The sequence below is a fragment of the Dicentrarchus labrax genome, unplaced genomic scaffold, assembly GCF_905237075.1.
Source record: "Dicentrarchus labrax unplaced genomic scaffold, dlabrax2021, whole genome shotgun sequence".
In the NCBI taxonomy this organism is placed as follows: domain Eukaryota; kingdom Metazoa; phylum Chordata; class Actinopteri; family Moronidae; genus Dicentrarchus; species Dicentrarchus labrax.
In genome coordinates this window covers 1,658,209-1,680,353 of record NW_026136715.1, presented here as the reverse complement: position 1 = coordinate 1,680,353, position 22,145 = coordinate 1,658,209, and the positions used below count along the sequence as shown (strand labels likewise).

At 42.2% G+C, this 22,145-nt stretch overlaps 1 protein-coding gene and 20 non-coding genes across 23 annotated transcripts in view; all 21 read right to left on the bottom strand.

The window, feature by feature from the left end:
- itpr3 (inositol 1,4,5-trisphosphate receptor, type 3) overlaps positions 1–22,145 on the bottom strand; it is a 101,422-nt gene that overhangs the window by 23,333 nt on the left and 55,944 nt on the right. For all 3 annotated transcript variants that reach the window (XM_051426547.1, XM_051426548.1, XM_051426549.1), the window contains exons 21-26: positions 7,637–7,781; positions 7,394–7,538; positions 6,517–6,731; positions 4,961–5,081; positions 2,236–2,290; positions 1,825–1,990 (exon numbers count right to left, since the gene is read on the bottom strand). In XM_051426547.1, coding sequence (XP_051282507.1) covers positions 1,825–1,990; positions 2,236–2,290; positions 4,961–5,081; positions 6,517–6,731; positions 7,394–7,538; positions 7,637–7,781 — 847 coding nt within the window. The remainder of the gene's footprint in view (positions 1–1,824; positions 1,991–2,235; positions 2,291–4,960; positions 5,082–6,516; positions 6,732–7,393; positions 7,539–7,636; positions 7,782–22,145) is intronic.
- Positions 1,334–1,406, bottom strand: trnak-uuu (transfer RNA lysine (anticodon UUU)). The gene has a single exon. It is a non-coding gene; the product is annotated as a tRNA-Lys (tRNA).
- On the bottom strand, positions 7,985–8,057 carry trnak-uuu (transfer RNA lysine (anticodon UUU)). Its single transcript has one exon. It is a non-coding gene; the product is annotated as a tRNA-Lys (tRNA).
- On the bottom strand, positions 8,735–8,807 carry trnak-uuu (transfer RNA lysine (anticodon UUU)). The gene has a single exon. It is a non-coding gene; the product is annotated as a tRNA-Lys (tRNA).
- Positions 9,485–9,557, bottom strand: trnak-uuu (transfer RNA lysine (anticodon UUU)). Its single transcript has one exon. It is a non-coding gene; the product is annotated as a tRNA-Lys (tRNA).
- Positions 10,235–10,307, bottom strand: trnak-uuu (transfer RNA lysine (anticodon UUU)). The gene has a single exon. It is a non-coding gene; the product is annotated as a tRNA-Lys (tRNA).
- Positions 10,984–11,056, bottom strand: trnak-uuu (transfer RNA lysine (anticodon UUU)). Its single transcript has one exon. It is a non-coding gene; the product is annotated as a tRNA-Lys (tRNA).
- Positions 11,734–11,806, bottom strand: trnak-uuu (transfer RNA lysine (anticodon UUU)). The gene has a single exon. It is a non-coding gene; the product is annotated as a tRNA-Lys (tRNA).
- trnak-uuu (transfer RNA lysine (anticodon UUU)) lies at positions 12,484–12,556 on the bottom strand. The gene has a single exon. It is a non-coding gene; the product is annotated as a tRNA-Lys (tRNA).
- trnak-uuu (transfer RNA lysine (anticodon UUU)) lies at positions 13,234–13,306 on the bottom strand. Its single transcript has one exon. It is a non-coding gene; the product is annotated as a tRNA-Lys (tRNA).
- trnak-uuu (transfer RNA lysine (anticodon UUU)) lies at positions 13,984–14,056 on the bottom strand. The gene has a single exon. It is a non-coding gene; the product is annotated as a tRNA-Lys (tRNA).
- On the bottom strand, positions 14,734–14,806 carry trnak-uuu (transfer RNA lysine (anticodon UUU)). The gene has a single exon. It is a non-coding gene; the product is annotated as a tRNA-Lys (tRNA).
- trnak-uuu (transfer RNA lysine (anticodon UUU)) lies at positions 15,484–15,556 on the bottom strand. The gene has a single exon. It is a non-coding gene; the product is annotated as a tRNA-Lys (tRNA).
- trnak-uuu (transfer RNA lysine (anticodon UUU)) lies at positions 16,234–16,306 on the bottom strand. The gene has a single exon. It is a non-coding gene; the product is annotated as a tRNA-Lys (tRNA).
- trnak-uuu (transfer RNA lysine (anticodon UUU)) lies at positions 16,984–17,056 on the bottom strand. Its single transcript has one exon. It is a non-coding gene; the product is annotated as a tRNA-Lys (tRNA).
- On the bottom strand, positions 17,734–17,806 carry trnak-uuu (transfer RNA lysine (anticodon UUU)). The gene has a single exon. It is a non-coding gene; the product is annotated as a tRNA-Lys (tRNA).
- Positions 18,484–18,556, bottom strand: trnak-uuu (transfer RNA lysine (anticodon UUU)). Its single transcript has one exon. It is a non-coding gene; the product is annotated as a tRNA-Lys (tRNA).
- trnak-uuu (transfer RNA lysine (anticodon UUU)) lies at positions 19,234–19,306 on the bottom strand. Its single transcript has one exon. It is a non-coding gene; the product is annotated as a tRNA-Lys (tRNA).
- trnak-uuu (transfer RNA lysine (anticodon UUU)) lies at positions 19,984–20,056 on the bottom strand. Its single transcript has one exon. It is a non-coding gene; the product is annotated as a tRNA-Lys (tRNA).
- Positions 20,734–20,806, bottom strand: trnak-uuu (transfer RNA lysine (anticodon UUU)). Its single transcript has one exon. It is a non-coding gene; the product is annotated as a tRNA-Lys (tRNA).
- On the bottom strand, positions 21,484–21,556 carry trnak-uuu (transfer RNA lysine (anticodon UUU)). The gene has a single exon. It is a non-coding gene; the product is annotated as a tRNA-Lys (tRNA).

Genomic DNA, 22,145 nt, shown 5'->3' with positions numbered 1-22,145 from the left:
ATTTAGCTCAATTTCTCATTCAAATAATATGACTGTTCAGAATCAGAATCATATTGAATAAGACCTAAATAAACAACACACTTTACATAAACTGGATAAAGGCTTCACAAGAGAAGTGATCCTGATATAGAGTGCTGCAGGAATGAGTCCTAAAACCAGAAAGTTTGCATTTTAGCACCACCGGTTCCCTCTCCTCAAAGAAGTTTTTTGAATGGGTTTTTGGTTAGATGTGTGAAATAAGGTTTGTTATCGGTTTACACACACTTAAGCTCTTTTACCTTTTATTTACTGACATAAAATACATCAATCTTGAAGCTTTTAGGTTATTTCTTTAAAAAAGGCGGTTGCTAAAAAGTGGCTAAATGACACTACAGAGGTTTTCGGTAGACTTATCTACTCACTTGCCCGCCTTCTTTACTTCCTTGTGTTTATATTGCGCTCTTTCAAACTTTTCTAACTCAAACTTTACAACTTGTAGATTTTAAGTACAAGACTTAATTACAAGTTGGAAGTTTAGTGATGGTGAAGCTGAAGTCAATGCACCCTTGGTGTGGTTCGTTTATAACCTAATGTAAGCGCTTTACCTCTGGAGATCTGCTTAATTAAAAAAATTATAAAAGTCTGTTCATTTGTGAAGATTATCTTGCTAAATTGTTGTTCACCATGGAGCTGGGTTTCTGCAACAATTCAAAATCTCGCTGGCTTTTTATTGAAGGAACCAGGGCGAAAGACCTGGCCTGTGTCCAAAGTCTGTATCATGTTACTACTTTCAGTTTTATGCCAACCTTTCAGTGTGGATGCTGTGCTGTTGCAATTAGAATACAGGAAATGTATCTACTCTAAGCAGCCATGTTCTGATCACTGTCAAAGTAAGAAAAAGTTTGTAACACAAAAAGAAAGTAAAAGTGCAATTTAGAGTATTTATTTTAGTATTTCTTTATTGTCTTTCTTAAGGCCCGGTTCACCAATTTTGTTTCACTCTTTTTCCACTGTGAACATTGATATCTATATTTGTTTGGTTTTTGAATATTTCTGTATTATTAGGCACAAAAACAGATGTATCTGAGCTTTCAGAAAAAATGCATCCCAGTCATCGAAGTGTGTTCCAAGTGTTCCACGGCTTGAATTGTACGGCATTAAGTTTGTCACTGTACTTCCATAAACAAAGGTTGGTTTAGTCGAATTCTCTCAGTGCCGAGGTTGTCTTGACATTCTCTACAGAAGTCAATCAAAAGTCTTTATCGGAAAGGAGTATTAGAGTACAGCCTGAATTTTTTAATATACAGTGTCTTCAGTTTATGTAAATGTGATGCAGATTGCACCATAAACACACTGCCTGAACAGGGACTTGAATCCTGGACCCTCAGATTAAAAGGCTGATGCTCTACCAACTGAGCTATCTAGGCTTCACAAAGGGCATCCTCTGGAGAAAATAACAGGTTTAACTCAAAATCCCAAGTTCTGTACAAATACACCAGGAAATAAGTGCATGGGCCCTGAAGCAGAGTACGTGCAAACATCCACAAATTCCATTTGGGGTGCAGACTTCTCCATCGATCTTTTAATTTTACAATTTTGCATGTAGTCTGGATACAGATAAAGACAGATTGCAATCAACAGCGATGTTACCTTCAGACAGTATGAATCATGTACAGACATAATTACTGATATTACGTATTAATGTGTATCCTTAATGTTTGATTTATTGTAAAGCACTTTAGTTTGATTATTCAGACTTTTAGGAAAATATATTGGCTTTTGGCTTACGGTTGAGTAATTTCTCACCCTAACAGTGTGTATGCTTTTAATTCTGTGTGTGTGCACCTGTTTGAAGGTGTGCAGCACTTCCTGTCTCTGGCTGAAGTGTCTGAAGAGCAGCTGCAGGGCGCCAGACACCAGAGGAGGGTAGTGGTGCATGGTGAGGTGGATCAGCACCCGTAGGAACATACGACCGCCTTCATCATCCACCTCCAGGATACTGTTCCCCTTACTGTATGCACACACACACACACACACACACACACACACACACACACACACACACACACACAGACACAATATCTAACATCAACATATATGTGCTTCTTGTCATTTGAATCAATTTCCAGATTTCCCAGGACGGGTGGGAACACTATAATATGGTTCAGTAGTGATTTATGAGTAAAACCTTGTGAATAAATATGTATGTTTAGATGTCTTTACATATGCAACATGTCCATGTTCAGAATTACATACCCGACTCCAAACATAGCCTCTGCCTGCTCTCCAATGTGCTGCAAGTTGATGGCAGCTGAGGAGGGACAAACACAGAAGTTACAGGAAGGTCATTTGCTTTGAGATTATTCACGTACACAGACACACGCTGCAGTGACAGCAAGCACATTTGGATAACTTTGAAATGTATATATTAACAAATAATAAATGGAAAATGGGGAAAATACAATATGTAGTGTAAACACGGCTATCAGATTTCTCAAGTTATCAGATAGTATTTATATTCTGGAAAGGTCCTTTAGTATTCTTTTCCATAGAGATCTGACCAAGAGGGCAGCATTGAACACTACAGCAATAAATACAAACAGCAGACTAAGACAACTGTCGCACACTGCAAGAACATAATATCTAGCTAAAATGCAATAAAAGAGTGCAGATAGTATCTGGATATAATACATCATGTACGATTTTCCTAAATCTAAAATAAAGTTAACACAATGAACATAAAAACAACAATTAGATAATGAGCTATACAGTAAGATTGTACAGTATTATACAACTGAATTCAGCAGCAAATTCTGAGTTTACATTTTTTTAAGTCAGAATTCTGAGTTTCGGGATTATTCACTTACACACACACTGGTTGCGGTGATCGCAAACACAGGAAGCACATTTAGATCACTTTAAAATGTTTATATCAATAAGTATTCAATGGAAATAAAACATGTAGCATAAACACTGCCTCAAGGTTTTAAGTTACCAGTCTAAAATGAAATATTTTAGAGTTTTTCAGGTTCTACCTGTCGTTTCCCCGTTGACGGGGACATCTGGAGGCATTGAGAGAAGTAACAGCCCACACTTTTAATACCTACATGTACATTTTTAAAATATCAGATAGTATTTATATTCTGGAAAAGGGTCCTTTAGTATCGTTGAGATTAAACTCTCTTTTTTCAAAGAGATCTGACCATGAGGACAGCACAAGAACATTACAGCAATAAATACAAACAGCAGACTAAGACAACTGTCACACACTGCAAGAACACAGTACCTAGTTAAAATACAATAAAAGAATGCAGACAGATTTGTAAGATTGTACAGTATTATACAACTAAATTTCAATTGGTTTGAGATTCACGTACACACACACTTGTTGCAGTGACAGCAAGCACATTTGGATCACTTTGAAATGTATATATTAACAAATATTAAATGGAAAATGGGGAAAATAAAACATGTAGTGTAAACACTGCTATCAGATTTCTCAAGTTATCACTCTAAAATGAAATATTTTTTTCAGTTTTCCAGGTTCTACCTGTTGTTTCCCCGTTGACAGGGACGTCTGGAAGCATTGAGAGAAGTAACAAATCACACCTTTACCACCCACATGTAAATTTTTAAAATACCAGATAGTATTTATTTTTTGGAAAGGTCCTTTAGTATTGTTTTCCATAGAGATGTGACCAAGAGGGCAACAACTGTCGCACACTGCAAGAACACAATACCTATTTAAAATACAACAAAATAATGCTGACAGTATCCAGTTATGATACATCAGGTACAATTTGTAAGATTGTACAGTATTATACAAGTAAATTTAGCAGCAAATTCTGAGTTAATTTTTTTTTTTAAGTCAGAATTCTGAGTTTTGGGGGTTATTCACATACACACACACTGGTTGCAGTGATAGCAAACACAGGGAGCACATTCAGATAACTTTAAAATGTTTATATCAATAAGTATTCAATGGAAAAAGGGATATAAAACATGTAAAATAAACACTGCCTCGAGCTTTCTCAAGTTATCACTCTAAAATGAAATATTTTAGAGTTTTCCAGGTTCTACCTGTTGTTTCCCCGTTGACTGGGACGTCTGGAAGCATTGAGAGAAGTAACAACTCACACCTTTACTACAAACATGTACATTATTAAAATATCAGATAGTATTTATATTCTGGAAAAGCGTCCTTTAGTATCGTTGAGATTAAACTCTCTTTTTCCAAAGAGATCTGACCAAGAAGGCAGCATAAGAACATTACAGCAATAAATACAAACAGCAGACTTAGACAACTGTTGCAGGCTGCAAGAACACAATACCTTTATCAATAAGTGTTCAATGGAAATAAAACATGTATCATAAACACTGCCTCGAGGTTTCTCAAGTTATCACTCTAAAATGAAATATTTTAGAGTTTTCTATTATTATTTTAGAGGGTTCTACCTGTTGTTTCCCTGCTGACTGGGACATCTGGAAGCATTGAGAGAAGTAACAACACACACCTTTACCACGTAGATATACATTTTAAAAATACAATATAATAAGATAGTAATTATATTCTGGAAAAGAGTCCTTTATCTTATCAGGTAAAAGTATCGTTGAACTTTTCTGCATATAAAACCAATGATGGAATATAACCGCCCAAAAACGGCATAAATGGAAATTATTTAAAACTCAAAACACAGGCTAAAGGAAGGAGGGACAATTGAACTCAACAGCAAATTGTTACACATTTATATTCAATTTATGTGTGTTGAATTAAAAACTCCTGAAAAGGATTACAGACACGTGAACATTTTATTTGAGTTATGAGTTTAACCTCAGGATGATCTTTTTCCTTTAAACTCAGAACTAAAATAAAATTTTTACGAAGCCGTAATCCTCTACAGTAAAAAAAAACTTTTGAGTGATACAACTCATAAAACCAGACTGAGAGGTGTGTGTTTCCATTGGCTCTGTGTGTTTGTACCTGCATGCTCCATGTTGGTGGTCGCGTCAGCGTCAGCCATCGGATAAACGTCCACAAACTCCTTCTTAAACACAGACAGCAGGAAGGAGATGCGGTAGTCCAGACGAACGTTCAGGATGAACTGATGAGGAGCAGAGTTAGCATGAATACAAGAAACTGTTTCACATTAAAATAATAATAATTAAACATCCATCCATTAACAGTATCAGTTTTCAGATCCACACAGTGAATCATAGTTTAGACATTATAGCAATCAGCATAATGTATGAAATAAAGCTTTCAATCAAGGAGCTAGTATAGTAACAAGGTGAATAATCTTAATATAGCATGCTAGCAAATGTATTAGTTTATATTATCAACAATGGAGACATTACTAAGGTAGAAAACAAATGTTAGCCTGGTAGCTAACTAGAAACTAGCACATTAATCATGTAGAAATTCAAATTCTACAGTTTTTACCATAACTCTCACTTGCAAGCTGACGGTAGTTAGCTAGCGGGCTCCCTTGCTAGCATCAAAAATTCTAATCTACCGTAAAACTTCCAATAAAAGCAGGGTCCCTAATAGACGCAGGTCTCCTTTAAAAGCCTGGTGTGGATACACGTTTTGACAAATAAACGCAGGTCTCCAATAGAGGCCTGGATTTTATAGAAATTATCTCGATGTATAAAACCTCTTAAAACCCACCAGGTCGCCTGCTTGAGTGAGTTTTAAGTTGTCTCAATCTCCTACACGAATATAAATGTTTAAACTTCTGTCAGTATGTACATAATGGACATCGTTAGATCAGTTATAGATTCTCCACAATTCAATTGTTCACTATATTTTACAAAAAACGATCAACAGCAAAAGTTAATAATAATAACGTTAATTCGTTCTGAATTACCAGTAACACGGTAAACAAGAGAGAAGGAAAAAAAACCTCTGAAACATCATAATCATCTTGTTAGTTGAACAAAAACTCATGAGATGCAGCAGTTACAGTCTTGTTTAGTTTTGTGCTAAAGGAATTAAAGGCCTGTCCCAAATAGACGCCTGTCCCAAATAAAGGCAGGGGGAGTTCAGTGATTTAAGCAAATAAAGGCCCGGGCTATTATTAAGTTTTACGGTAATCTCAATAGCGTTAGTTAGCTAGAATGTGACCTAGCATTAGTTTTAGCTTATGAGCTAACTTTATTTAATTAGCATAACACAATTTGAAGAAATCAAAACAAAACAGCGTGGTACCACTGAAATGAAATTTAAAATTGAGTTTTCACAGTTTGTAGAATTTAGCGAATGACTGGTTTTCTTAGGAGGAAATATTTGCTTCACCTACACATTTATGATGATAACAGGCGTATACTGAGTTGCAGTGTACTTGCAGTGTAGTAGCTGACTGTAGCCTTGTTAGCCCATTAGCCGCTGATATGAAGTGCAGACAATGGCCACAGGCAGGGAGAAGCATTAAATTGTTTGCCATCACTAACTGTGACCTCAATGCTAAAAGATATAGGCTTGAATAACTTTACCTAATGAAGTGGCCACTGAGTATATATTTGTGTTATATTTGTTACCTGTAATATCTCCAGTATCTTCAGCTTGGTGTCCATCACTGTCAGGTCCATCTTGTCTATACTATCTTTACTGCCTCTCTGTCCTTCAAGCACAAGTCCTGGCCCCAGCTCCGTCCCTCTGGCTCCTGGACCTCCAAATATTGACAGCTTCCTGTTGAGGACCATGGTGGACATCATCTGACCCACCCCATGTATGGAGCGCTTCACATTCTTCCCTGAAAAGAAAATAGCAAACAGTCATTATCATTACCATACAGCATTAGACTTGAAAAGAAAACAGCGTCCATCACTTAATTAACACAACGTGGAAACTTATATGGGGCAGGTTTTTACAGAGGAGCGCAACCTTATTGGCCTGTGAGGCATTTTTGTAAACAACCAAGATGGCTGCCGCTGATGTGGAACTGTTTCTGTCAGTATTAAATGATCTGGACGATATTTTCTCTAAAAGGAGAATAAACAATTGCACTTAAAGCTTTTGTTGATAAGTATGTTTGTTGTACTTCCGACTTTGATAAGGTTAATTAACAAACCACGCTATATCACACATTTCCCTGCTCTGATTGGATCCTCTGGATGCAATCTGTCCAATTGCATCCAGAGGCATTTTGGTCTGACATCCGAAGAAGGAAGTCTCCATTTGGCAATTTTTTAAACTGTCCAGAACTGATAATGCAACAATCATGGCCCCTTTAAGCAGTGATAGCCCAATCATTAATAATTAAAGTCTTCAACCAAAATCTCAGCACAGCAGTAAGTTACTGATCGAAACACAGTAAAAAAACAAGGCGGACAGAAGATTTAATAGTCATTAAGACTGATCAAAGTCATGGAACTGTATTTGTAATTTTACGTGAAAGTAACCAGAAAAAAGTACCTGATAGATCATCATGGAATAAGAGCCCGGTGTATCCAGGATTGGGTCTACAGTCGATGATGCCCAACAGGGTTCTGGTGAGTCTGAGAAGCTCGAAGAAACTGTAGAAACCAAAGTAGATTAAATGTCTGGCCAAACTCACCACCTGGAGAAAGAAAAGGAAAAACAATGTGATCAAATGAGAAAGGAAGAACACTGAAAGACAGGAAAAGTTGCAAAAAAAGTAGAAGATTAGGGACAGACCTCGTAGGTGAGTTTGTTTTTCTCCTCATTGTGGAAGGGCAACTCTTCATTCAGAACATTGTTGAGATACTCCTCCATGAAGGCCATTGTGTTTGAGAAACGGTTCTTCTTGTTATCTCTGCTGTCGTCCATGTTGGAGTCATAACTGAGGGTGAAATACATTAGAAAAAATAAGCAAGGAAATTAAAAGGAGAAATATACTGTCCTTAAGCAGACAATAAGCAAATGTAAGACAGTTCACAACCACATTCGACAATTATATTTCTGGTTTGCAATTTGGTCAACATGAAAGGTGATGACTACAAGGGCAACAGGAGACTTCACAACCATATTATACAACAAACTACTCGCCTGAACAGGGACTTGAACCCTGGACCCTCAGATTAAAAGTCTGATGCTCTACCGACTGAGCTATCCAGGCTTCACGAACAGCGCCCTCTGGAGGAGTTGACACCCTTAACTACAAATCTCCAATTCTATACTAAAACGCCTTGAAAAAGGTGCAACAACTAGGTGAGAGTAGACTTCCGCAAACTTCCAGGGAGTCCGTTTACACATGGTCCTGGGAAGTGTGCAAGTGCTGAGCCCTGTCCAACTCAACAATCTTGCTCATGTCCCCAAGCCCACTTGTAGCAGACGTCCTTGAAAGATGGCGATAGTGAGTTCTAGAGACAGTTCACAACCACATTAGACAACAAAGTACTCGAGTCTGATGCTCTAATTGACAGGCATACCTACAAATCCCAATATCTAGACTAATCCACCATGAACTAGGTTCAGGGGTCCTTAAGCAGACAATGAGCAACGTCCAGAAGGTCGGTTTGGGGCGAAGACTATTCCAGACTGCTCGCAATCTTTTATTTTCACAATCCCAATGCAATGGGAAAAGATAAAGACACATGTCAATCATATTAGTGGTCTGCGATTTGGTCATCAACAACGCAAATATGTGTCTACGTGGAAATGTAGCCTCGAAGACTTCTGAGGGTAACATACATAATGTGGCCACTCAGCTCCACATACATGCAAGTCACCATGAACATTGATGCCTGCAAGTGCAACAGGACACTTCACAACCATATTATACAACAAACTACTCGCCTGAACAGGGACTTGAACCCTGGACCCTCAGATTAAAAGTCTGATGCTCTACCGACTGAGCTATCCAGGCTTCACGAACAGCGCCCTCTGGAGGAGTTGACACGCTTAACTACAAATCTCCATTTCTATACTAAAACGCCTTGAAAAAGGTGCAACAACTAGGTGAGAGTAGACTTCCGCAAACTTCCAGGGAGTCCGTTTATACATGGTCCTGGGAAGTGTGCAAGTGCTGAGCCCTGTCCAACTCAACAATCTTGCTCATGTCCCCAAGCCCACTTGTAGCAGACGTCCTTGAAAGATGGCGATAGTGAGTTCTAGAGACAGTTCACAACCACATTAGACAACAAAATACTCGAGTCTGATGCTCTAATTGACAGGCATACCTACAAATCCCAATATCTAGACTAATCCACCATGAACTAGGTTCAGGGGTCCTTAAGCAGACAATGAGCAACGTCCAGAAGGTCGGTTTGGGGCGAAGACTATTCCAGACCGCTCGCAATCTTTTATTTTCACAATCCCAATGCAATGGGGAAAGATAAAGACACATCTCAATCATATTAGTGGTCTGCGATTTGGTCATCAACAACGCAAATATGTGTCTACGTGGAAATGTAGCCTCGAAGACTTCTGAGGGTAACATAGATAATCTGGCCAGTCAGCTCCACATACATGCAAGTCACCATGAACATTGATGCCTGCAAGTGCAACAGGACACTTCACAACCATATTATACAACAAACTACTCGCCTGAACAGGGACTTGAACCCTGGACCCTCAGATTAAAAGTCTGATGCTCTACCGACTGAGCTATCCAGGCTTCACGAACAGCGCCCTCTGGAGGAGTTGACACGCTTAACTACAAATCTCCATTTCTATACTAAAACGCCTTGAAAAAGGTGCAACAACTAGGTGAGAGTAGACTTCCGCAAACTTCCAGGGAGTCCGTTTATACATGGTCCTGGGAAGTGTGCAAGTGCTGAGCCCTGTCCAACTCAACAATCTTGCTCATGTCCCCAAGCCCACTTGTAGCAGACGTCCTTGAAAGATGGCGATAGTGAGTTCTAGAGACAGTTCACAACCACATTAGACAACAAAATACTCGAGTCTGATGCTCTAATTGACAGGCATACCTACAAATCCCAATATCTAGACTAATCCACCATGAACTAGGTTCAGGGGTCCTTAAGCAGACAATGAGCAACGTCCAGAAGGTCGGTTTGGGGCGAAGACTATTCCAGACCGCTCGCAATCTTTTATTTTCACAATCCCAATGCAATGGGGAAAGATAAAGACACATCTCAATCATATTAGTGGTATGCGATTTGGTCATCAACAACGCAAATATGTGTCTACGTGGAAATGTAGCCTCGAAGAGTTCTGAGGGTAACATAGATAATCTGGCCAGTCAGCTCCACATACATGCAAGTCACCATGAACATTGATGCCTGCAAGTGCAACAGGACACTTCACAACCATATTATACAACAAACTACTCGCCTGAACAGGGACTTGAACCCTGGACCCTCAGATTAAAAGTCTGATGCTCTACCGACTGAGCTATCCAGGCTTCACGAACAGCGCCCTCTGGAGGAGTTGACACGCTTAACTACAAATCTCCATTTCTATACTAAAACGCCTTGAAAAAGGTGCAACAACTAGGTGAGAGTAGACTTCCGCAAACTTCCAGGGAGTCCGTTTATACATGGTCCTGGGAAGTGTGCAAGTGCTGAGCCCTGTCCAACTCAACAATCTTGCTCATGTCCCCAAGCCCACTTGTAGCAGACGTCCTTGAAAGATGGCGTAGTGAGTTCTAGAGACAGTTCACAACCAAATTAGACAACAAAATACTCGAGTCTGATGCTCTAATTGACAGGCATACCTACAAATCCCAATATCTAGACTAATCCACCATGAACTAGGTTCAGGGGTCCTTAAGCAGACAATGAGCAACGTCCAGAAGGCCGGTTTGGGGTGAAGACTATTCCAGACCGCTCGCAATCTTTTATTTTCACAATCCCAATGCAATGGGGAAAGATAAAGACACATCTCAATCATATTAGTGGTATGCGATTTGGTCATCAACAACGCAAATATGTGTCTACGTGGAAATGTAGCCTCGAAGACTTCTGAGGGTAACATAGATAATCTGGCCAGTCAGCTCCACATACATGCAAGTCACCATGAACATTGATGACTGCAAGTGCAACAGGACACTTCACAACCATATTATACAACAAACTACTCGCCTGAACAGGGACTTGAACCCTGGACCCTCAGATTAAAAGTCTGATGCTCTACCGACTGAGCTATCCAGGCTTCATGAATAGCGCCCTCTGGAGGAGTTGACACGCTTAACTACAAATCTCCATTTCTATACTAAAACGCCTTGAAAAAGGTGCAACAACTAGGTGAGAGTAGACTTCCGCAAACTTCCAGGGAGTCCGTTTATACATGGTCCTGGGAAGTGTGCAAGTGCTGAGCCCTGTCCAACTCAACAATCTTGCTCATGTCCCCAAGCCCACTTGTAGCAGACGTCCTTGAAAGATGGCGATAGTGAGTTCTAGAGACAGTTCACAACCACATTAGACAACAAAATACTCGAGTCTGATGCTCTAATTGACAGGCATACCTACAAATCCCAATATCTAGACTAATCCACCATGAACTAGGTTCAGGGGTCCTTAAGCAGACAATGAGCAACGTCCAGAAGGTCGGTTTGGGGTGAAGACTATTCCAGACCGCTCGCAATCTTTTATTTTCACAATCCCAATGCAATGGGGAAAGATAAAGACACATCTCAATCATATTAGTGGTCTGCGATTTGGTCATCAACAACGCAAATATGTGTCTACGTGGAAATGTAGCCTCGAAGACTTCTGAGGGTAACATAGATAATCTGGCCAGTCAGCTCCACATACATGCAAGTCACCATGAACATTGATGACTGCAAGTGCAACAGGACACTTCACAACAATATTATATAACAAACTACTCACCTGAACAGGGACTTGAACCCTGGACCCTCAGATTAAAAGTCTGATGCTCTACCGACTGAGCTATCCAGGCTTCACGAACAGCGCCCTCTGGAGGAGTTGACACGCTTAACTACAAATCTCCATTTCTATACTAAAACGCCTTGAAAAAGGTGCAACAACTAGGTGAGAGTAGACTTCCGCAAACTTCCAGGGAGTCCGTTTATACATGGTCCTGGGAAGTGTGCAAGTGCTGAGCCCTGTCCAACTCAACAATCTTGCTCATGTCCCCAAGCCCACTTGTAGCAGACGTCCTTGAAAGATGGCGATAGTGAGTTCTAGAGACAGTTCACAACCACATTAGACAACAAAATACTCGAGTCTGATGCTCTAATTGACAGGCATACCTACAAATCCCAATATCTAGACTAATCCACCATGAACTAGGTTCAGGGGTCCTTAAGCAGACAATGAGCAACGTCCAGAAGGTCGGTTTGGGGCGAAGACTATTCCAGACCGCTCGCAATCTTTTATTTTCACAATCCCAATGCAATGGGGAAAGATAAAGACACATCTCAATCATATTAGTGGTCTGCGATTTGGTCATCAACAACGCAAATATGTGTCTACGTGGAAATGTAGCCTCGAAGACTTCTGAGGGTAACATAGATAATCTGGCCAGTCAGCTCCACATACATGCAAGTCACCATGAACATTGATGACTGCAAGTGCAACAGGACACTTCACAACCATATTATACAACAAACTACTCGCCTGAACAGGGACTTGAACCCTGGACCCTCAGATTAAAAGTCTGATGCTCTACCGACTGAGCTATCCAGGCTTCACGAACAGCGCCCTCTGGAGGAGTTGACACGCTTAACTACAAATCTCCATTTCTATACTAAAACGCCTTGAAAAAGGTGCAACAACTAGGTGAGAGTAGACTTCCGCAAACTTCCAGGGAGTCCGTTTATACATGGTCCTGGGAAGTGTGCAAGTGCTGAGCCCTGTCCAACTCAACAATCTTGCTCATGTCCCCAAGCCCACTTGTAGCAGACGTCCTTGAAAGATGGCGATAGTGAGTTCTAGAGACAGTTCACAACCACATTAGACAACAAAATACTCGAGTCTGATGCTCTAATTGACAGGCATACCTACAAATCCCAATATCTAGACTAATCCACCATGAACTAGGTTCAGGGGTCCTTAAGCAGACAATGAGCAACGTCCAGAAGGTCGGTTTGGGGCGAAGACTATTCCAGACCGCTCGCAATCTTTTATTTTCACAATCCCAATGCAATGGGGAAAGATAAAGACACATCTCAATCATATTAGTGGTCTGCGATTTGGTCATCAACAACGCAAATATGTGTCTACGTGGAAATGTAGCCTCGAAGACTTCTGAGGGTAACATAGATAATCTGGCCAGTCAGCTCCACATACATGCAAGTCACCATGAACATTGATGACTGCAAGTGCAACAGGACACTTCACAACCATATTATACAACAAACTACTCGCCTGAACAGGGACTTGAACCCTGGACCCTCAGATTAAAAGTCTGATGCTCTACCGACTGAGCTATCCAGGCTTCACGAACAGCGCCCTCTGGAGGAGTTGACACGCTTAACTACAAATCTCCATTTCTATACTAAAACGCCTTGAAAAAGGTGCAACAACTAGGTGAGAGTAGACTTCCGCAAACTTCCAGGGAGTCCGTTTATACATGGTCCTGGGAAGTGTGCAAGTGCTGAGCCCTGTCCAACTCAACAATCTTGCTCATGTCCCCAAGCCCACTTGTAGCAGACGTCCTTGAAAGATGGCGATAGTGAGTTCTAGAGACAGTTCACAACCACATTAGACAACAAAATACTCGAGTCTGATGCTCTAATTGACAGGCATACCTACAAATCCCAATATCTAGACTAATCCACCATGAACTAGGTTCAGGGGTCCTTAAGCAGACAATGAGCAACGTCCAGAAGGTCGGTTTGGGGCGAAGACTATTCCAGACCGCTCGCAATCTTTTATTTTCACAATCCCAATGCAATGGGGAAAGATAAAGACACATCTCAATCATATTAGTGGTCTGCGATTTGGTCATCAACAACGCAAATATGTGTCTACGTGGAAATGTAGCCTCGAAGACTTCTGAGGGTAACATAGATAATCTGGCCAGTCAGCTCCACATACATGCAAGTCACCATGAACATTGATGACTGCAAGTGCAACAGGACACTTCACAACCATATTATACAACAAACTACTCGCCTGAACAGGGACTTGAACCCTGGACCCTCAGATTAAAAGTCTGATGCTCTACCGACTGAGCTATCCAGGCTTCACGAACAGCGCCCTCTGGAGGAGTTGACACGCTTAACTACAAATCTCCATTTCTATACTAAAACGCCTTGAAAAAGGTGCAACAACTAGGTGAGAGTAGACTTCCGCAAACTTCCAGGGAGTCCGTTTATACATGGTCCTGGGAAGTGTGCAAGTGCTGAGCCCTGTCCAACTCAACAATCTTGCTCATGTCCCCAAGCCCACTTGTAGCAGACGTCCTTGAAAGATGGCGATAGTGAGTTCTAGAGACAGTTCACAACCACATTAGACAACAAAATACTCGAGTCTGATGCTCTAATTGACAGGCATACCTACAAATCCCAATATCTAGACTAATCCACCATGAACTAGGTTCAGGGGTCCTTAAGCAGACAATGAGCAACGTCCAGAAGGTCGGTTTGGGGCGAAGACTATTCCAGACCGCTCGCAATCTTTTATTTTCACAATCCCAATGCAATGGGGAAAGATAAAGACACATCTCAATCATATTAGTGGTCTGCGATTTGGTCATCAACAACGCAAATATGTGTCTACGTGGAAATGTAGCCTCGAAGACTTCTGAGGGTAACATAGATAATCTGGCCAGTCAGCTCCACATACATGCAAGTCACCATGAACATTGATGACTGCAAGTGCAACAGGACACTTCACAACCATATTATACAACAAACTACTCGCCTGAACAGGGACTTGAACCCTGGACCCTCAGATTAAAAGTCTGATGCTCTACCGACTGAGCTATCCAGGCTTCACGAACAGCGCCCTCTGGAGGAGTTGACACGCTTAACTACAAATCTCCATTTCTATACTAAAACGCCTTGAAAAAGGTGCAACAACTAGGTGAGAGTAGACTTCCGCAAACTTCCAGGGAGTCCGTTTATACATGGTCCTGGGAAGTGTGCAAGTGCTGAGCCCTGTCCAACTCAACAATCTTGCTCATGTCCCCAAGCCCACTTGTAGCAGACGTCCTTGAAAGATGGCGATAGTGAGTTCTAGAGACAGTTCACAACCACATTAGACAACAAAATACTCGAGTCTGATGCTCTAATTGACAGGCATACCTACAAATCCCAATATCTAGACTAATCCACCATGAACTAGGTTCAGGGGTCCTTAAGCAGACAATGAGCAACGTCCAGAAGGTCGGTTTGGGGCGAAGACTATTCCAGACCGCTCGCAATCTTTTATTTTCACAATCCCAATGCAATGGGGAAAGATAAAGACACATCTCAATCATATTAGTGGTCTGCGATTTGGTCATCAACAACGCAAATATGTGTCTACGTGGAAATGTAGCCTCGAAGACTTCTGAGGGTAACATAGATAATCTGGCCAGTCAGCTCCACATACATGCAAGTCACCATGAACATTGATGACTGCAAGTGCAACAGGACACTTCACAACCATATTATACAACAAACTACTCGCCTGAACAGGGACTTGAACCCTGGACCCTCAGATTAAAAGTCTGATGCTCTACCGACTGAGCTATCCAGGCTTCACGAACAGCGCCCTCTGGAGGAGTTGACACGCTTAACTACAAATCTCCATTTCTATACTAAAACGCCTTGAAAAAGGTGCAACAACTAGGTGAGAGTAGACTTCCGCAAACTTCCAGGGAGTCCGTTTATACATGGTCCTGGGAAGTGTGCAAGTGCTGAGCCCTGTCCAACTCAACAATCTTGCTCATGTCCCCAAGCCCACTTGTAGCAGACGTCCTTGAAAGATGGCGATAGTGAGTTCTAGAGACAGTTCACAACCACATTAGACAACAAAATACTCGAGTCTGATGCTCTAATTGACAGGCATACCTACAAATCCCAATATCTAGACTAATCCACCATGAACTAGGTTCAGGGGTCCTTAAGCAGACAATGAGCAACGTCCAGAAGGTCGGTTTGGGGCGAAGACTATTCCAGACCGCTCGCAATCTTTTATTTTCACAATCCCAATGCAATGGGGAAAGATAAAGACACATCTCAATCATATTAGTGGTCTGCGATTTGGTCATCAACAACGCAAATATGTGTCTACGTGGAAATGTAGCCTCGAAGACTTCTGAGGGTAACATAGATAATCTGGCCAGTCAGCTCCACATACATGCAAGTCACCATGAACATTGATGACTGCAAGTGCAACAGGACACTTCACAACCATATTATACAACAAACTACTCGCCTGAACAGGGACTTGAACCCTGGACCCTCAGATTAAAAGTCTGATGCTCTACCGACTGAGCTATCCAGGCTTCACGAACAGCGCCCTCTGGAGGAGTTGACACGCTTAACTACAAATCTCCATTTCTATACTAAAACGCCTTGAAAAAGGTGCAACAACTAGGTGAGAGTAGACTTCCGCAAACTTCCAGGGAGTCCGTTTATACATGGTCCTGGGAAGTGTGCAAGTGCTGAGCCCTGTCCAACTCAACAATCTTGCTCATGTCCCCAAGCCCACTTGTAGCAGACGTCCTTGAAAGATGGCGATAGTGAGTTCTAGAGACAGTTCACAACCACATTAGACAACAAAATACTCGAGTCTGATGCTCTAATTGACAGGCATACCTACAAATCCCAATATCTAGACTAATCCACCATGAACTAGGTTCAGGGGTCCTTAAGCAGACAATGAGCAACGTCCAGAAGGTCGGTTTGGGGCGAAGACTATTCCAGACCGCTCGCAATCTTTTATTTTCACAATCCCAATGCAATGGGGAAAGATAAAGACACATCTCAATCATATTAGTGGTCTGCGATTTGGTCATCAACAACGCAAATATGTGTCTACGTGGAAATGTAGCCTCGAAGACTTCTGAGGGTAACATAGATAATCTGGCCAGTCAGCTCCACATACATGCAAGTCACCATGAACATTGATGACTGCAAGTGCAACAGGACACTTCACAACCATATTATACAACAAACTACTCGCCTGAACAGGGACTTGAACCCTGGACCCTCAGATTAAAAGTCTGATGCTCTACCGACTGAGCTATCCAGGCTTCACGAACAGCGCCCTCTGGAGGAGTTGACACGCTTAACTACAAATCTCCATTTCTATACTAAAACGCCTTGAAAAAGGTGCAACAACTAGGTGAGAGTAGACTTCCGCAAACTTCCAGGGAGTCCGTTTATACATGGTCCTGGGAAGTGTGCAAGTGCTGAGCCCTGTCCAACTCAACAATCTTGCTCATGTCCCCAAGCCCACTTGTAGCAGACGTCCTTGAAAGATGGCGATAGTGAGTTCTAGAGACAGTTCACAACCACATTAGACAACAAAATACTCGAGTCTGATGCTCTAATTGACAGGCATACCTACAAATCCCAATATCTAGACTAATCCACCATGAACTAGGTTCAGGGGTCCTTAAGCAGACAATGAGCAACGTCCAGAAGGTCGGTTTGGGGCGAAGACTATTCCAGACCGCTCGCAATCTTTTATTTTCACAATCCCAATGCAATGGGGAAAGATAAAGACACATCTCAATCATATTAGTGGTCTGCGATTTGGTCATCAACAACGCAAATATGTGTCTACGTGGAAATGTAGCCTCGAAGACTTCTGAGGGTAACATAGATAATCTGGCCAGTCAGCTCCACATACATGCAAGCCACCATGAACATTGATGACTGCAAGTGCAACAGGACACTTCACAACCATATTATACAACAAACTACTCGCCTGAACAGGGACTTGAACCCTGGACCCTCAGATTAAAAGTCTGATGCTCTACCGACTGAGCTATCCAGGCTTCACGAACAGCGCCCTCTGGAGGAGTTGACACGCTTAACTACAAATCTCCATTTCTATACTAAAACGCCTTGAAAAAGGTGCAACAACTAGGTGAGAGTAGACTTCCGCAAACTTCCAGGGAGTCCGTTTATACATGGTCCTGGGAAGTGTGCAAGTGCTGAGCCCTGTCCAACTCAACAATCTTGCTCATGTCCCCAAGCCCACTTGTAGCAGACGTCCTTGAAAGATGGCGATAGTGAGTTCTAGAGACAGTTCACAACCACATTAGACAACAAAATACTCGAGTCTGATGCTCTAATTGACAGGCATACCTACAAATCCCAATATCTAGACTAATCCACCATGAACTAGGTTCAGGGGTCCTTAAGCAGACAATGAGCAACGTCCAGAAGGTCGGTTTGGGGCGAAGACTATTCCAGACCGCTCGCAATCTTTTATTTTCACAATCCCAATGCAATGGGGAAAGATAAAGACACATCTCAATCATATTAGTGGTCTGCGATTTGGTCATCAACAACGCAAATATGTGTCTACGTGGAAATGTAGCCTCGAAGACTTCTGAGGGTAACATAGATAATCTGGCCAGTCAGCTCCACACACATGCAAGCCACCATGAACATTGATGACTGCAAGTGCAACAGGACACTTCACAACCATATTATACAACAAACTACTCGCCTGAACAGGGACTTGAACCCTGGACCCTCAGATTAAAAGTCTGATGCTCTACCGACTGAGCTATCCAGGCTTCACGAACAGCGCCCTCTGGAGGAGTTGACACGCTTAACTACAAATCTCCATTTCTATACTAAAACGCCTTGAAAAAGGTGCAACAACTAGGTGAGAGTAGACTTCCGCAAACTTCCAGGGAGTCCGTTTATACATGGTCCTGGGAAGTGTGCAAGTGCTGAGCCCTGTCCAACTCAACAATCTTGCTCATGTCCCCAAGCCCACTTGTAGCAGACGTCCTTGAAAGATGGCGATAGTGAGTTCTAGAGACAGTTCACAACCACATTAGACAACAAAATACTCGAGTCTGATGCTCTAATTGACAGGCATACCTACAAATCCCAATATCTAGACTAATCCACCATGAACTAGGTTCAGGGGTCCTTAAGCAGACAATGAGCAACGTCCAGAAGGTCGGTTTGGGGCGAAGACTATTCCAGACCGCTCGCAATCTTTTATTTTCACAATCCCAATGCAATGGGGAAAGATAAAGACACATCTCAATCATATTAGTGGTCTGCGATTTGGTCATCAACAACGCAAATATGTGTCTACGTGGAAATGTAGCCTCGAAGACTTCTGAGGGTAACATAGATAATCTGGCCAGTCAGCTCCACATACATGCAAGTCACCATGAACATTGATGACTGCAAGTGCAACAGGACACTTCACAACCATATTATACAACAAACTACTCGCCTGAACAGGGACTTGAACCCTGGACCCTCAGATTAAAAGTCTGATGCTCTACCGACTGAGCTATCCAGGCTTCACGAACAGCGCCCTCTGGAGGAGTTGACACGCTTAACTACAAATCTCCATTTCTATACTAAAACGCCTTGAAAAAGGTGCAACAACTAGGTGAGAGTAGACTTCCGCAAACTTCCAGGGAGTCCGTTTATACATGGTCCTGGGAAGTGTGCAAGTGCTGAGCCCTGTCCAACTCAACAATCTTGCTCATGTCCCCAAGCCCACTTGTAGCAGACGTCCTTGAAAGATGGCGATAGTGAGTTCTAGAGACAGTTCACAACCACATTAGACAACAAAATACTCGAGTCTGATGCTCTAATTGACAGGCATACCTACAAATCCCAATATCTAGACTAATCCACCATGAACTAGGTTCAGGGGTCCTTAAGCAGACAATGAGCAACGTCCAGAAGGTCGGTTTGGGGCGAAGACTATTCCAGACCGCTCGCAATCTTTTATTTTCACAATCCCAATGCAATGGGGAAAGATAAAGACACATCTCAATCATATTAGTGGTCTGCGATTTGGTCATCAACAACGCAAATATGTGTCTACGTGGAAATGTAGCCTCGAAGACTTCTGAGGGTAACATAGATAATCTGGCCAGTCAGCTCCACATACATGCAAGTCACCATGAACATTGATGACTGCAAGTGCAACAGGACACTTCACAACCATATTATACAACAAACTACTCGCCTGAACAGGGACTTGAACCCTGGACCCTCAGATTAAAAGTCTGATGCTCTACCGACTGAGCTATCCAGGCTTCACGAACAGCGCCCTCTGGAGGAGTTGACACGCTTAACTACAAATCTCCATTTCTATACTAAAACGCCTTGAAAAAGGTGCAACAACTAGGTGAGAGTAGACTTCCGCAAACTTCCAGGGAGTCCGTTTATACATGGTCCTGGGAAGTGTGCAAGTGCTGAGCCCTGTCCAACTCAACAATCTTGCTCATGTCCCCAAGCCCACTTGTAGCAGACGTCCTTGAAAGATGGCGATAGTGAGTTCTAGAGACAGTTCACAACCACATTAGACAACAAAATACTCGAGTCTGATGCTCTAATTGACAGGCATACCTACAAATCCCAATATCTAGACTAATCCACCATGAACTAGGTTCAGGGGTCCTTAAGCAGACAATGAGCAACGTCCAGAAGGTCGGTTTGGGGCGAAGACTATTCCAGACCGCTCGCAATCTTTTATTTTCACAATCCCAATGCAATGGGGAAAGATAAAGACACATCTCAATCATATTAGTGGTCTGCGATTTGGTCATCAACAACGCAAATATGTGTCTACGTGGAAATGTAGCCTCGAAGACTTCTGAGGGTAACATAGATAATCTGGCCAGTCAGCTCCACACACATGCAAGCCACCATGAACATTGATGACTGCAAGTGCAACAGGACACTTCACAACCATATTATACAACAAACTACTCGCCTGAACAGGGACTTGAACCCTGGACCCTCAGATTAAAAGTCTGATGCTCTACCGACTGAGCTATCCAGGCTTCACGAACAGCGCCCTCTGGAGGAGTTGACACGCTTAACTACAAATCTCCATTTCTATACTAAAACGCCTTGAAAAAGGTGCAACAACTAGGTGAGAGTAGACTTCCGCAAACTTCCAGGGAGTCCGTTTATACATGGTCCTGGGAAGTGTGCAAGTGCTGAGCCCTGTCCAACTCAACAATCTTGCTCATGTCCCCAAGCCCACTTGTAGCAGACGTCCTTGAAAGATGGCGATAGTGAGTTCTAGAGACAGTTCACAACCACATTAGACAACAAAATACTCGAGTCTGATGCTCTAATTGACAGGCATACCTACAAATCCCAATATCTAGACTAATCCACCATGAACTAGGTTCAGGGGTCCTTAAGCAGACAATGAGCAACGTCCAGAAGGTCGGTTTGGGGCGAAGACTATTCCAGACCGCTCGCAATCTTTTATTTTCACAATCCCAATGCAATGGGGAAAGATAAAGACACATCTCAATCATATTAGTGGTCTGCGATTTGGTCATCAACAACGCAAATATGTGTCTACGTGGAAATGTAGCCTCGAAGACTTCTGAGGGTAACATAGATAATCTGGCCAGTCAGCTCCACATACATGCAAGTCACCATGAACATTGATGACTGCAAGTGCAACAGGACACTTCACAACCATATTATACAACAAACTACTCGCCTGAACAGGGACTTGAACCCTGGACCCTCAGATTAAAAGTCTGATGCTCTACCGACTGAGCTATCCAGGCTTCACGAACAGCGCCCTCTGGAGGAGTTGACACGCTTAACTACAAATCTCCATTTCTATACTAAAACGCCTTGAAAAAGGTGCAACAACTAGGTGAGAGTAGACTTCCGCAAACTTCCAGGGAGTCCGTTTATACATGGTCCTGGGAAGTGTGCAAGTGCTGAGCCCTGTCCAACTCAACAATCTTGCTCATGTCCCCAAGCCCACTTGTAGCAGACGTCCTTGAAAGATGGCGATAGTGAGTTCTAGAGACAGTTCACAACCACATTAGACAACAAAATACTCGAGTCTGATGCTCTAATTGACAGGCATACCTACAAATCCCAATATCTAGACTAATCCACCATGAACTAGGTTCAGGGGTCCTTAAGCAGACAATGAGCAACGTCCAGAAGGTCGGTTTGGGGCGAAGACTATTCCAGACCGCTCGCAATCTTTTATTTTCACAATCCCAATGCAATGGGGAAAGATAAAGACACATCTCAATCATATTAGTGGTCTGCGATTTGGTCATCAACAACGCAAATATGTGTCTACGTGGAAATGTAGCCTCGAAGACTTCTGAGGGTAACATAGATAATCTGGCCAGT